The 14953-nt window shown below is 46.3% G+C and overlaps 1 protein-coding gene across 7 annotated transcripts in view; it reads left to right on the forward strand.

Moving 5' to 3' along the window:
* SH3KBP1 (SH3 domain containing kinase binding protein 1) overlaps positions 1-14953 on the forward strand; it is a 322980-nt gene that overhangs the window by 306454 nt on the left and 1573 nt on the right. For all 7 annotated transcript variants that reach the window (XM_033112693.1, XM_033112681.1, XM_033112673.1 and 4 more), the window contains 4 exons: positions 2795-2904; positions 6586-6714; positions 10898-11169; positions 14493-14556. In XM_033112693.1, coding sequence (XP_032968584.1) covers positions 2795-2904; positions 6586-6714; positions 10898-11169; positions 14493-14556 — 575 coding nt within the window. The remainder of the gene's footprint in view (positions 1-2794; positions 2905-6585; positions 6715-10897; positions 11170-14492; positions 14557-14953) is intronic.

Below are 14953 nucleotides of genomic sequence, written 5' to 3' on the forward strand. Positions count from 1 at the left end.
AGCCTGACACTGGTGATGGGTGCTGATTGGCTCCGTCTTGGCCTCTGAGCACCACTGATAACGTAGTTTTCTTTGTGCCGTCTCTGCAGATGGTTAGCCTTTGTTTGTACTTGCCTTTCCCTGATAATATGAGTTCACCGAGTAATTATTCATTCACCAGGTGGTAGAATAAAGTCACTTCATATAATCCCAGGTGTAATGTAATGGTTTGTCCTGATCAGTCACTTGTGCTTGGTTTTGCATATAAAGGAAATAGTTAGCAGACAACACCTGCCTGTTCATTAATAGAATAAAGCCATCACACAGCCAGAACACTTTTTATGGCCATCAACAAAAGAGCTCTCCTCCAAATAAGGAAGGAAAAAAAAACACATAATTTTTATTTTTTCTGTCGTGAACCAGCATAACTGCAGTTACACGTTAGGATGTTTTCAGTTGCAAATAAAGAACATCTGATTAAAATTGGCTAACATGACAGAGGGTTATTAATTTCACGTGGCAAGAAGTCTGGGCACTAGATCATTCCAGGCTTGGTGGATGGCTCATTGAGGTTGTCAGTCATCCAAGGTCTTTCTTCCACTTTTTCTTTTTCTTTTTTTTTTTTTTTTGCTCTGCCATCCTCAAGATCTCCAGGAGCATTGGCCGTGACTCTCTTCATGGTCCTAAGATAGCTGCCACAGCTCCAGATATCCTATTGTTACACAACAGCATCCCAAGCAGGAAAGAAGAAAGGGCGGCAACAGACGGCCTTCCCCTCACTTGCCTCTCTCTACCTAGAGAGGAAATCTCTTTCCCAGAGGCTCTCAGTAGACTGCCTTTTATTTTTCAGTGACTCACATTGGGCTACTTGGCCATCTCTAGACCAATCACAGGCAAAGAGGGGCAGGATTGACATCATCGGCTTAGACCAAACATAGTTCAGCCCAGGGACTGGGCACATTGTCCTGAAACAAAACTGGGGTCCGTTAAAGGGAAAATGGGGAGTGGCTTGGGAACGCAGTGCCAACCGTAGCATATGAAACACAGTATATTTGTCAGGAAGAGATGGTATTGCCCCTGTCACAAGCAATAATGGGTCTCAGGGTTGGCACCGTCCTGCCAAGCCATTCCTTCGTGCATCACACACACATCTACACTTCTGTGGGGACAGAGCCTCAGAGAGTAGTTTCCAGGTTCTCGGCCTCACGTGGAAAGGTGCTGGCTCAGGTAGTAGATGGTCATCAGCTGTGACTAGTTGACCATCAGCTGTTACCGATTCGCCATTGGTCACTGATATAACTGCCATGGCTACGCTAGCAGCAAAATGGGGGCTAGCAAGAGGATGGTGGCTGAGCTAGCAAGAGTAGATTGCAGCTAGCACGGTGGATTGCAGCTAGCAAGTAAGGTGGGTTGGCAGAGAGAAATGGACGACAGGTTGCAGACAGTGTGGCTCCTACTTCCTGTGTCCCCAACCCAGCCGCCAGTGAGAATATAGTGTTATGACTCCCCCATCTATGGCTCCGTGGGTGTTCCTTTTTGGCCTCACCATATCCTGCGTTCTTATGTGGGGAATGGGACCAGAGACCCCGCATGACACCCAGCATGACAACTGCATTTGTAAATCCCCAGAACTCCGTAGATCCAGGGAACTGCTTGGTCTGATCATTAGTTGGAGAGGATGGCAAAATGAAGGCAGAGGCCTTCCTCCTGGACACACGCCAAGTGCATCATGATCTGCCTGAATGATTCTGGGTTCATCTGAGACGTCAGTCATTGGGGTGTGAGGTCTCTGAGGGCAGGCTCATGTCTGCCGTCCTCACTGGTGTGGCCTCGGTATCAAGCCCTGTGTGTGGCACAGAATAGTTGCTCAGTCATAATGGAGTAAATGAATGAGCAGACCTGTGACTGAAAAAGAGAATGTGTCCACGGAGTGATGCCTCTGGGAAGAGAATGGTGCTGGGCTCTGTGAGTTGTCTGGCAAGTAGAAGCTTGCCCTCCATCCCAGGATTTTATGGTCTAACGTTAGGCTGAGAGCTGATGGCCAGAGGGCAGTGGTACAACCAGAGGCTTAGCCTGCTGTGCCCTCTTCTACCCTGTTTCCCCGAAAATACAACCTAGCCGGACCATCAGCTCTAATGCGTCTTTTGGAGCAAAAGTTAATATAAGACCCAGTATTTATTATATTGTATTGTATTATATTATATTCAGAGTCTTATAGTATAGTAAAATAAGACCCGGTCTTACATTAATATTTGCTCCAAAAGACGCGTTAGAGCTGATGGTCTGGCTAGGTCTTATTTTCGGGGAAATATGGTATTTTGGAATCAGTGATCAGTGTTCACATGTTAGCTTGTTAAACCAAGGAGGAATGATTATTCATTTGGTTTGAGTCATGTTTATTGGATGACCAGAGGATTTAAACAACCTTCTTACATGATGATGTTTAATCCCAGCGTAAAGAATGATTATTAAGGAAGATAATGTTATAAGAACCTTTCCTCACTCCTATGGTTGCTCTTAAAAATCTGTTTCAACAAAAGGACAAGAGAAACAAATGAGAAACAAAAACTCATAGACACAGACAGTAGTTTAGTGGTTACCAGAGGTAAGGGGGGTCGGGGGTGGTAGATAAGGTTTAAGGGGACAAATATATGGTGATGGAAGAACTGACTCTGGGTGGTGAACACACAATGGGATTTATAGATGATGTAATACAGAATTGTACACCTGAAATCTATGTAATGTCACTAACAATTGTCACCCCAATAAATTTTTAAAAAATGTAAAAAAAAAAATCTGTTTCCTTTTGTTTTAGACCTAGAAGGTTTTGACTCTGTGGTATCGTCTACTGAGAAACTCAGTCACCCCACCACAAGCAGACCAAAAGCCACGGGGAGGCGGCCTCCATCCCAGTCCCTGACATCCGTAAGTGTCCTCACTTCTCCACAGCCGAAACGCAGGAAATGTTAGAGATTCTAGGTAAGGGACTCTCCTGCACGTGGCTGAGTTGAGGACGAGCGGGAGAAGGAGGTCATGAGATACACTGCTGACCAAAAGTGATTTGAGAGTCTTCTGGACTCGAGAAGCATTCCTGTGTGTTCTTCGTGTATCTGTCAGCAAGGTGGGCGCTCCTTCTTTCTTGTCTCTCCTCCCAGACTCATTCTTGTTGGAACCTGAAATGAAATTGGTAAGAAAAAGAATGTCATGTTTTATGGTGGGAAGGGAAAGCGAGGTTGGTTTGGTCTGCAAACAAAACAAAACTTGACTAAAGAAAGATCTGCCTCTGTACAGCGCTTGGCAGTGGAAAGCCTTTTTCTCCCAAAGCCCCGTTATCGGCACACCTCCACAGAAACCCACGCAGGCCTTCTGCAGAGTTTTGTAAAAACATAGGAGGCACCTGGTCACGTAGGAGAGAGTGGTCAGAACACTCCAGATAACCCATAGAAGTTTTTTTTGTTTGGGTCGTTTTGAATAACTTCTTTTCTCATTGGAAACACGTAATACATTATTGTACCAAATTTAAACAATGAAATGCATGAAGTAAGTTACTTGTAATCCTGCTCCCCAGAGCTAAGAACTGTTAACGTCTTGCTGTATCCTTATCTTTTATTTAAAATTCTATTTGTATATATATAATTATTTCTTCAAAATGGGATGACATCGTATGCATAGTTTGAAATGTGCTTTCCCCCGCTTACATTGTACATCTTTCTCCCCAGTCATTGCACATTCTTCCATAACGTCACCTTTCATGGCTGCCTAGTGTTCTAACCTGTGAATGCACGAGAGCTTATCTAGCCGCTGCACTATTATTAGACATTTATGTTGTTCCAGTTCTTCATTATGAACACTGAAGTGAATGTCATTGTAGAAGAATCTTGATGCTTCCACAAGCAGTGTGTGTGTGTGTGTGTGTGTGTGTGTGTGTGTGTGTGTGTGTGTCTCCCTCCCTCTCTTCTCTGTCTATCTATCTGTCTATCTATCTATCATTTCTCGCATTGACTCATCCTTGCTGGGAATGCAGGTCTACAGCCTTATGACCTTCACCCAGATACACCAAGGAATTAACCTTCCTCAGGTTTACCAGGACACTTTCTGTTTTTACCCCCTCACCTAAGGGGTCATAATTTAGAAGAAAAAGAATGCCACTTCTTTTGCACCTCTTCTTTCATATCTACTGAGTCTGAAAGTGTGGTTTGAGTCATCCTATTTTTTCTCTTGTATGAAACAGATCTATGTATTGACACCTTTTTGGGAGAAAACTTGGAAAAGTGCCTTACTTTTTCACTCTTATAGAGAGTACTGTGTCAATACCACCTTCTTTCCTCTCTCCCTCTCACCTTTCCATACCTCCCCAACATGCGTCACGCACACACAACCTATGTAATTGCTCCTTAGTATCTCTATATTTAAAATTGTAATCCTAGCTCCCACATCTTCTCTATAAATCCTTCATCATTTTTGTATTCCCTCCAAACTCTTTCCAACTTTTTAGGATCTAGAAGGCCTTGAGGCTTCCAGAATTAAATAGAGAGAAATACAAATTATCATCTCCCACCCCACCCTTGGTCCATACATCCCGTGTCTGGGAGTTTGTGTATATTTTGGGGTGCAGGGAAAGGTACCTCATCTTCACTCCACTTTTAGACTACACATTTGTTCATTCACTCAACAAATATTTATAGACATCTGTCTCCTATGGGCTCAGCTCTATGCCAGGTACCAAGGCTGCAAATGGGAATGAGATGTACGTGGTCCCTGCCTGAAGGAAGCTTATGGTACAGTAACTCAAAAAGTTTGGCATTTTATATGGAACAACTTTATCTGCAGACTTAAAACAACAGGATACATTTGTGCTTTAAAGAAGTAGAATTATTATTCCCTCTTCCATTCATTGCCATCCATTGCCATATGGATGTTGAATTGATGTTTACTCTTCTTCCAATTAGCACTGTAGATTTTTCATAGCAAAATAAGATTAGTGGACATGGACATATTCCTAAAAAGCCATTGGAAGGAATGACTGAGGAAATGCACCAGTTATGACTCCCCAGCCTGGGGCCTTTCACCCTAGTTTGAGCTATTTATGTTTACAGAATTCAAAGAGCAAGCTTTGATTGGCAGGTCGTGAACCATGGGTTATGTAGGAGGAAACTGGCTTTTTAAATGAAATCTCCAAAGGATACAGGCATTGCAAGGTGGTTAAGCAGTTAAGCTTAGATTAATAACAAAGCTTGGTTGGTGGGTGTTATTCTAGGAATTGGATTTTCAGATTAAATGAAGATTAACAAACAAGCCCTTTTAATTTTAAAACTTTGCTTAAAAATTTCCTAAATATATTAGGTTTCTGCCTTAGTAGAATAAACAGAAGAAAATGAAAATAGTATTTGTAGATGTGATTTTTTCTATAATGGTGGGGATTCTATATAAGACTGTTTCCCCACCATCGAGGTAGAAGGCATAGAGACGAGGCTGAATATGAGCTCACCCAAAGCAATCTCTAGAGGAGTCTTCATTTAAAAAGATTCCTTGCCCTCGGAACTCTTTTCATTTGTTTCGCATTTTCCTAAAATAGGAAAATTCTAGCACAGTGATCATTTATGACCAAGTGAATTCCAGTGAATTGGTTCACATTCATCCAGCTTTTTGACTGTCACAGTTTAGGCGGAAAGGGTAGGAGTGTTATCTCCATATTTTACCGAAAGATGCTGCCATTCTGTAAATATACTTTAGCAAAGATAGAATCCAGAATGGATGTTGATTGTCCATGCAAGGAGGGCAAAGATTTAGCAGCAGGTACCAAATTAGGTGTGAGCTTGCTGTGCTGGCAGGAAGGCTGTACTCAGGGGCTATAGGGGGGCTATAGAAACACTTGTGACTGAACCACAGGCCTGGTGATCCCTTGTCCCTGGAAACGGTTTCCTCTTAGACAAGTCATTTCAGGCACTTTACTGTGCAGCAGATTTAGTGATCCCGGAAAAGGATCAGGAGGAAATGGAGGGAAAGCAGGTTAAAGGCAGCCTCCTCTCGACCTGTGTGTCCTTCCCCACTGGACTACCGTGTTTCCCCAAAAAGAAGACCGGGTCTTACATTAAGTTTTGCTCCAAAAGACGCATTAGGGCTTATGTTCAGGGGATGTCATCCTGAAAAATCATGCTAGGGCTTCTTTTCCGGTTAGGTCTTATTTTCAGGGAAACGCGGTATCAGTACCGTGAGAGCAGGGACTGCATCTGGCGTATCACCGTTAAGTTCAGTACCAAGCTCAGTGCTTGGCACATGGTAGCAAGTGTTTCCAGAAAGGAAGAGGCTCTGAGGGATGGAAGGGGCAGGAAAAGATGGATGACGGACGGAATGACCGATGGTCATCAGTGAAAAGATCCCATAGAACTATCCCTGGTGCAGGAAATCTTGCTTCTTAGTCCCAGTTCTGCCACTATCGCTAGTGCACAGATAATAGCACACTTTCTGCCTCACGGGGTTATAAATGGGGAGACAAATAAAATAGAAGTGTTGAGTGCTTTGAAAAGCATACCGCATTGTGTTAACAAAAGCTATGTCAGCTAAGGTGTAATTCTGACAAAAGCATTTTCTTTTGGCTTTATCCAGTCATCCCTTTCAAGCCCTGATATCTTTGACTCCCCAAGTCCCGAAGAAGATAAAGAGGAACACGTTTCGCTTGCACACAGAGGAGTGGACACGTCAAAGAAAACTTCAAAGACTGTTACCATATCCCAAGTGAGTGACCAGCCGTGCTGTGGGCGTCCCAACAGCACGGGCTCCCTGCCTTTTTGTCTATGCTCTGATGATGCGTTATAAACCAAACAAGGATAAACAGATGTCTTAGTCAGTTCAAGCTGCTATAGCAAAGTGATAGATTGGGTGGCTTACTAACAGAAATTGATTTCTCACAGTTCTAGAGGCTGGAAGGCCGAGATCAGGTGCCAGCATGGTCTCAGGTTCTGGTGAGGGCTCCCTTCTGGGTTACAGACTGCTGACTTCTCGTTGTGTCCTCACATGGAAGAAAGAGGCTGAGAGAACTCTCTGGGGTCCCTTTTCTAAGGGCACTAATCCCATTCATGAGGGCTCCATCCTCATGACTTAATTACCTCCCCAAAGCCTCACCTCCAAATACCATCACGTTGGGGGTTAGGATTTCCACATATGAAATTTGGGAGGACACAAACATTCCATCCATTTCAACAGACAATGCAAGTTTTTGTCCTTCTTTAGGGACGGTGATTATTTTAGTATCAAAATCCAGGAGACATATTACAAAGTCTCCAAAACTGGGCAGAATCCCTGAGACACAAGTTGTAGTTGATGATTTCCCATGTTTTCTCTTGTGCTTTGCTCTCCTCTTCATACTATTAACCACACGTACACAAGTGCCCTCGCACACCACCTCCACCATCACCATCACAACAGCCAAGACAACTTCAAAAGCCTAGAGGTGTCTAGAAACAATACATTAGATGTATTAAATGTGGTGCCCTCGGCCTACAGATCTTGACTTTTATGTTTGAAACTGGTCGCGTCGCAAATGATGGTTGGTAGCTCATGAATTTGAATAACTAATGGGGATCTCTTTAAAGGTGATTTGGATTCATTTATTAGGATAAGTTTATAGTCTAAAGCATTTTAATTTCATTGCATGCCCAGGGGATAGTATAGCTATTTTAAGTTATTGGCTTTTGATAAACAAAGAAGACATTGTTTTGCAAATGCGTGTGGTTTATGAAGGATACCCTTACAAGTTCTGTTCTTCCTATGAATGTGAACCAAGATTTTAAAATTTGTGCTAAGAGAACCCAGTCAATTGGAATTATTTTCTATAAACACTTGCAACTGCTTTCTGTCTACAAGTAGAAAATTGCAATCATTTTTAAAGGCACTTGAAGCAGGAATTAACACAAGGAAATCAAAGATTATGTGGGATTTTCCTTCTCAGAGATTTAAAAATTTACATGTATAGATTTTCTTTATAATCTGGTACAGTAAGCAAAAATATGATCCCATAAAACAAATCAATTCTCAAAACTGAAGCATTCTTCCTTTTTATAAATGGATCCCATTTGCAGAAATTGGATTTAGACCTGTTTTTTCTGGTGACTACAGGTATACCTGTAGTCCTGTTCTCTCTGACATCCCTGGGCTGTTTCTACAGTGACATCTACTGGTGGGCACTGGCTCCTCATGGTTCTGATATCTACATTTCAATCCCATTTCACTTCCCTGCAGTTGTCATGCTGTTTATTGCTTCTAGAAATTCCACTTGAACTAATTTGGTGAAACTGTGTGCATGTGTGCGTGTGTGCGTGTGTGTGTGTGTGTGTGTGTGTGTGTGTGTGTGTGTGGTGGCCTATAGCCTGTGAGGACTTAAAAAAGTATTTGTTAGTCAAAATGTGCCAGAAGAGCAGGTCATGGAGGAAATGCTGAGAAGTGTTGATTCCAGAACTGCCTGGACATCAGTCAGTGGTTGGATATTGGTGGGTTGGGGGCGGAGGTACATGAGGACTTAGGATGGGGAAAAGTATGAACCCAGAAATAGGAAAGAGATGAAGAAAAGGAGGACAGGAGAGCATGAATTTTCAGACTCGGGCAGCCAGTCATGGTACCAGGCTTGAGGGTCTAGCTGATGTGGGAGAGGATTCAATCCCAGTTGTGCTAGTTACTAGGCTGTGAGACTTGGAGAATTTCTCAGGCATATCCCTGAGCTTCCATTTCCTGCTCGGTCAAACGTGTGTGCCAACTGATCATCATTTCAATTGTCTAGCTGACGTCCGGGATGGGACCAGTGCTCCGTAAATGTCAGTCCCTCTTCCCTCTTACTATAAGTCTTACAAACAATAATCACGGGATGGCAGATCGCTGTCTCTGGCAGCAGAAAGCGTTTTTCCTCAATGGTAACTTGGCAGAGAAAAGGCGAGCAGGGAGGCTGGGAATGATAGCCCATCTGCTTCTGGCTCACTCTGCCCAGTCTCTCCCTCCAGCACAGCCTGACTCCAGACTCTGCCTCCTCACTGTGTCAGCCAAGCCCCTTCTTGGCTCCCGCCCTGGGCGCCTGCTGCTGGAGGGAGTCCCGGCTGTGTGGCCCAGCTTCACCACCAGTGTCGACTTCCGCCTGTCACTTCCCCTCACCTCCCAATGTCCTCCCCACCTGCTTACGTCTCACCTTTCTTTGCTACCGCCTCCTCCCCTAGGCCTGCCACGTGCCCTTCTTTCCTCCTACCCATGACTCCCAGTGCCCTCCTGGCTTCGTCAGGACACATCTCCATCAGGTCTCATCTGCCTGTCTCCTCCGTCTCCAGCCTGGCCCTCCTCTGGCTCTTTCCATCAGCATATCATCCAGCTCAGAGTCTCCCTCCTTTTGAGAGTGAACAAAACCCTTCCTTAATCCTGTTTCCTCCCGAGGCTTCTCTGTGAACACACCCTCCCTCCCATCTTCCTTCCTCAGCCAAATTTCTGGAAAGAGAGTTCTAAACTTGCAAGCCACACCCCTCACCTTCTGGTCAGGCACTGACAGCCTTGATCAGGTTTCAGTCTCCCGTGTTCCACAAAATGGGCTCCCCCAGTTTTCCTCTCAGCACCCTTGACCCACTTATCTCACCATTTTTCCTTCTGCAAACTCCTCCAGGAGACTTCCATAACCCAAGCTCCTCTTCTGGTCTGACTTTGCCCCCCTCTCACCACTCTGTCCCAGGTCTCAAGGGCTCTCCCTGCCCTCTCCACCTCTCCAATTTGAGAAGTCCCCAACTTCCATCATTGAGTGTTATCCACCCCCATGGCTTCTTCCTCTGATGATTTCTCTGGCCCACCTCCCTCTTTCAGTTGTTGGCTCTGCTCACTAGACATGTCCCCTTGGCTATCATACCTCAGGCTCCTAAAATTCACTGTGTCCAAAACAGAAATTGTTATCTGGGCCTTCAACCTGTTCTTCCTCCTGTGAGAGGTACAATCTCAATGCCTAGCTCCTCTATCCCCACCCTTGGTCCATCCCCGCCCATGTCCGTAGGTCTGTACCTCCTCCTCACCCCTTGCAGCCTGTTGAGGAACACGTCGCCATGGGGTGCCTGCCCCCTGAGGGCAGGGACTGCATCTCTTGGTTGGATGAGCCTGCCATCACCACATCTCTTCAAGTTGTCTTCTCTCTATTCTCTTGACTGCCGCCTCAGTCAAACCCTCACCACTTCTAGCTTTCGTTGTATGAGAGTCTCCCAGCAATTCTCTGGCAACCTTTTGGTTCTTCTGCAGCCAGAGTGCTCATTAACTTGGCACGCAATCTTTGTAACCCTTTCCACAAGCCCTTCCACCTCCCCAGCCATAGCTCTCCCACCCTACGTCTCTCCTGCACCCTCTGACACTGTAGCCCCGTGAACGACTGCTTCCCGTGAGTGCGTTTCCCTGGGTTTCCTGCTCCGAGACCTTTTCCCTCCCACCACCCTTCGTCTCTTCTGGCCGCCTTCTCGTCTCCTCCTCCAGGACAGGGCTGTCAGCTCCTCCCTGATGCTTTCCCTCTGGGATGGTGGATCCCTTTTATGTACTTCGGTGGTTCTCTATGCTTCCCTGCCTAAGTGCAGCCTTCCCCCTCATCTGCAGGGGGTTGGTTAGTCTGTCTGTCTACACCTCACTGGGTTCTGAGCTCCTTGAGGACCAAGCAAATGTTTTGCTCCCTTGGAGTTTTCAGAGCCCAGCAAGTAGGTGGGCCTCTGGACGTCTACATTAAACAGCTAGAAACTACCTGGCCAGAAAGGTGTTCAGATTTAAAACACACAGCGGGGAGGCACTTCAAGGGGGGATGCCTGCACCAGGTTGGCCCTGGGTGCGTGTGGGTGAGGGAATGAGTGAGGAGTACATGGTGGGGGGTGGTTACTAAGCACAAATCCCTGGTCTGAGGCCTCTCTGCCCTCCCTTATCACAGGTGTCTGATAACAAAGCACCCCTGCCACCCAAGCCAGGGACCATGGCTGCAGGTGGCGGCGGTGGGCCAGCCCCTCTGTCCTCGGCGGCACCCTCCCCCCTGTCGTCCTCTTTGGGACCATCCGGACACAGAGCCAACTCCCCGTCTCTGTTCGGCACGGAAGGAAAACCAAAGATGGAGCCTGTGGCCAGCAGCCAGGCAGCCGTGGAGGAGCTCAGGACACAGGTTCGCGAGCTGAGGAGCATCATTGAGACCATGAAGGACCAGCAGAAGTGAGTGTCTGGGGTGCCTTCTTCAACCGCCTCCCGGGTTGCTCTCTGCTGGGCCAGGGCCTAGCCTGCAAGCCTGGGTCCCAGCCGGCCCTGAAGGGTGGGCTGGCCTCCCCGGTGACAGTGGCAGCAGGGTTGGGAGGGAGTATGAACCTGAGAGGCTTCATTTAGCTCGGCTCCATATGTAACTGGACCTTCTGTATGCAGGAAGGGCACGGGCTGCCCGAGGGATGTACAGGGAAGAGTCAGTTAAAGGGCTGACGTGCTCCGCAGGCTGCTAAAAAGAAAGATCTTTAAATCCCCATGAAATGCATGTGCCACTTCTTAATAAGCCCAGCAGCCAGCTTTTCCTCTAACATCACAAAAAGTGCAATTTCTGCAGTTAGCTGCCCAGTGTAGTAATTGGCTTACATTTAGGGGCTGTAATATATGAAAAGATGTAGGGAATCTTTAAACCCAAGACTTTATATTCAGCAAGATGTTCTCCCCGTGAGACTCAGGGGGCTCTCTCCATCATGCCTACATACATGCTCTCTCCGCATCTCTAATCCTCAAGGAGCACTTAGATGGGGAGAAAGACTTGTAAGCAAACATAAATATCACACGTAAATATTACCCAGGATGCCGTATGCAGTGACAAACATGCTGGTAAAAGGATTGGAAGTCAGGAGGTACTTATCTGAATAAACTGAGGCTCAGAGAATTTAAGAATCAGCTCTTCCTTGGGGAAACGGGGGTGGTGGGGGGAGAGGTATCTCAAGGAAGTGTTACCTGAGTAAGATTTTGAAAGACAATCTAGGATTGCCAAGAGCAGAGCACTCCAGCAAAGGGAACAGCATGGGCAGGTTCATCAGCTCGCAGACCAGCCCAGTGGGTGGTGGTTCAGCGCATCCCTGGTGCCTGGCCTCCTGGACGGGGAGGTGCCCAGGGTTGTGGTGGGCAATGGGGTCAGAGACCTACAGTCATGCCCTCAGGAGGATGCCCTGGCACCTGCCTCCCCGGGGACACAGGGCTGGAGGGCCCTGAACTGTTTTTCAGCCAGATACTTTTGGGAATAATTGGATTAAACAAAGTTAATTTCTACTCGGAAGGACTGCTCAGAGCTTTTTCTGTACATCGGGAAGATGGAAAAGATGGCATACACAGTGTTTCCCAAATGTACTTCATCACAGAGCCCTTGTTTTCTAGAGCATTCTAGGAAGAGGGTTCCGTGGAACTCACTTTGAGCATTGTGGCTCTGTTCAGGTTCTGTTCCGCTCAGACTGGAGGTGTCATATGAATTTGAGGTCCCTTAGACTTACCACCTACCTGGAAGGGGCCCGTCAGATAAATATGCGGACTGGCAGAATGGAACTAGAGAAGGTCTCCCAGGGCCAGCCGTGCTGCTCCTAACTGCTTAAATTCCCCAGCTGCTATCTGGCTCTGCATAGTACAGGTTTGGGTACCTAAAGGCCCCTTCCATGTTCAGGTGACATTAGTCCCCTGCCTAGACAGTGACCCCACACCACAGAACATCCCAGAGCACTGGTTCTCAGCCTTCTGAACAGGCTGACCTGTTCAGAAATTGAGTCAGACGGGCCTGGATCCAGGGCTTCAGCCTTTGGGGCCCTCTGCCTCGAACCTTCTTGATTGTCTGAAATCTGAGTGCAGAATCACCAGTGCTTTGGGGCTGCTTCACCCCACGTTCCTCTCTCCACTGTGAAGCCTGGGAGCGGTTGGCCAGAGTTGTCCTTCCCCAGCCAGTGTCTTGAATCAACGCGTCACAGTGGCCCCTCTCCAAGGCATGTCTTAAGCAGCCTTCCTCAGCCTGGCCCTTCCTGCCCAGGGTCACTGGGTCACCACCCTAGCTCTTCATGTCACTTCTTTCTCAGCCTTTGTGTCACTTCTTTCTCAAGTCTGCCGACTCCCCTCATCCCCAAATGTGGTGGTTCTCACCTCCCTGCTTCTGCCCTGGCTCTCCTCCCTCAGTCCTCCCATCTTCCTTCCTCCTCGTGGACTTATGCCCTTTTCTACTGGTTCAAGACTTAGTGATTTTCTTTGCACCGCCTTCTGCAACTAACTCCCCCAAGTGGACCACTCAAGACTTTGCTTGCCATAGGCTTCCTGGAGTCGTTCTGTTTGCCTAGGACCTCACCTTCTACTTCTTTCCTAAGCCCTAAGTGGTGCCCACTGAGGTAGTGGTGTATAGAGCATGCTTGAATAAATACAGGCATACCTCGCTTTATTGTGCTTCATGGAAATTGTATGCTTTCCAAATTGAAGGCAAGACCGTCCCCCAGCAAAAAGATCATGACGCGCTTTATTGCGGTGGTCTGGAACTGAACCCACAGTATCTCCGAGGTCTGCCTGTAATTGAATCACCCGGGTCAATGTCAGAGAACCCAACATGTTGACAACAGTGTTGGGACAGTGGCCCAAGTCTAGGGACCATCATTGGTGCTGATCTGAAGTGAGCAAATGCAGTATAACTTCTGCCTTATTTGTTGTGCTGTTGCTGCATCCTTGTTTTTTTGCTTTTCCAATCCAGTTTGTAAAAGTACATATGTATAGTGGATATTTGATACCTGAAAATGGAGTACAGCTCTCTGACCGGAGCTGGGATGGTTGCAGTGTCCTAAGTATAGAGCCCTGAGTTTGCAAGATGAGTAGTTTTGTTTCACTTCACTACTTAAGATTGGAAAGAGCATCAGACTGCGTGTCCTAACTCATGTCCACTTTCTCCATGACTTGATTACCATATCATTAGTTCAATTATTTTACCTCTTAAGTTTTCAGATATTACTATTTGTAGGATTTTGTGAGAATCCATGAAAACATACCGGTAACCTTTTATTAATTTAAAACTCTGGGAAAATAAAGGAACTATATATGGAATGAGAAAAATGTCTACAATGAAAATGATTATGTAAGTACATTTAAAAGACTTCGATTCTATAATAAAAGGATAGTTTCCGGTCAAGATGGCAGAGAGGGAAGACAGAATATGAGCCTGCACACCTGGAGTCTAGTCATTGAACAAGTCAGGTCACCTCTCTAAGGTCCCAGTTTCCCCATCTTCTCCTTTCAGGAAAAGCTTGGACTGAGGGACTGTAAAGGTCATTTCAGACCTGCTATTTGATGGCTACATATTTTGGAAGCTCAGAAATAATGGCAAGCCTGTCTGTCTCTGGCAAATTTTAAGCAATAACAATGCAAAGAAAATATAATGTTCTGTCCACATTTTCTTTTTAAAAGGGTCAGATGGGTTTTGTAGTGATAAGAGGCTTCTTATCTCTTATTGGGCAAGTCTGGGCTTTTGTTCAATTTCATTGTTGTTTGCTTTTCAGACGAGAGATTAAGCAGTTGCTGTCGGAGTTGGATGAAGAGAAGAAAATCCGGCTTCGACTGCAGGTGGGTCCCTTGCGGTCCTATTGCCTGGTGAGAGGTTCAGTTGGGGATAGGGGGGCAGCATCAGGGCTTTATTTTGAAACTAAACGATTGTTACTTCTCTGCAGATTGAGGCGTGCTTCCTATGGCACTTTTCTTAGAACTGGATAGGCTCTCTTCACATCCTCTCCTGGGATCCAGGAAGTTTTGGGGAAGAGAGACATTACTGAATGTGCTCCCACTTGGGTTTCTCATTTGGAATTTACCTGAAACATATCCTCTGGGGAAGTTCCCCTCCCCACCTCCACCCCCCTGTTTCCAGAGGCCTCATTCAGCACTTGGTCGTCATCTTCTTACTTCTTCCTGATGCCCACGTCAGTCCTGCCCGGGCATCAGAGCCCTGTCCCCCTCTAGCCTCTGA

Source organism: Rhinolophus ferrumequinum, chromosome X (assembly GCF_004115265.2).
Source record: "Rhinolophus ferrumequinum isolate MPI-CBG mRhiFer1 chromosome X, mRhiFer1_v1.p, whole genome shotgun sequence".
Taxonomy (NCBI): Eukaryota; Metazoa; Chordata; class Mammalia; order Chiroptera; family Rhinolophidae; genus Rhinolophus; species Rhinolophus ferrumequinum.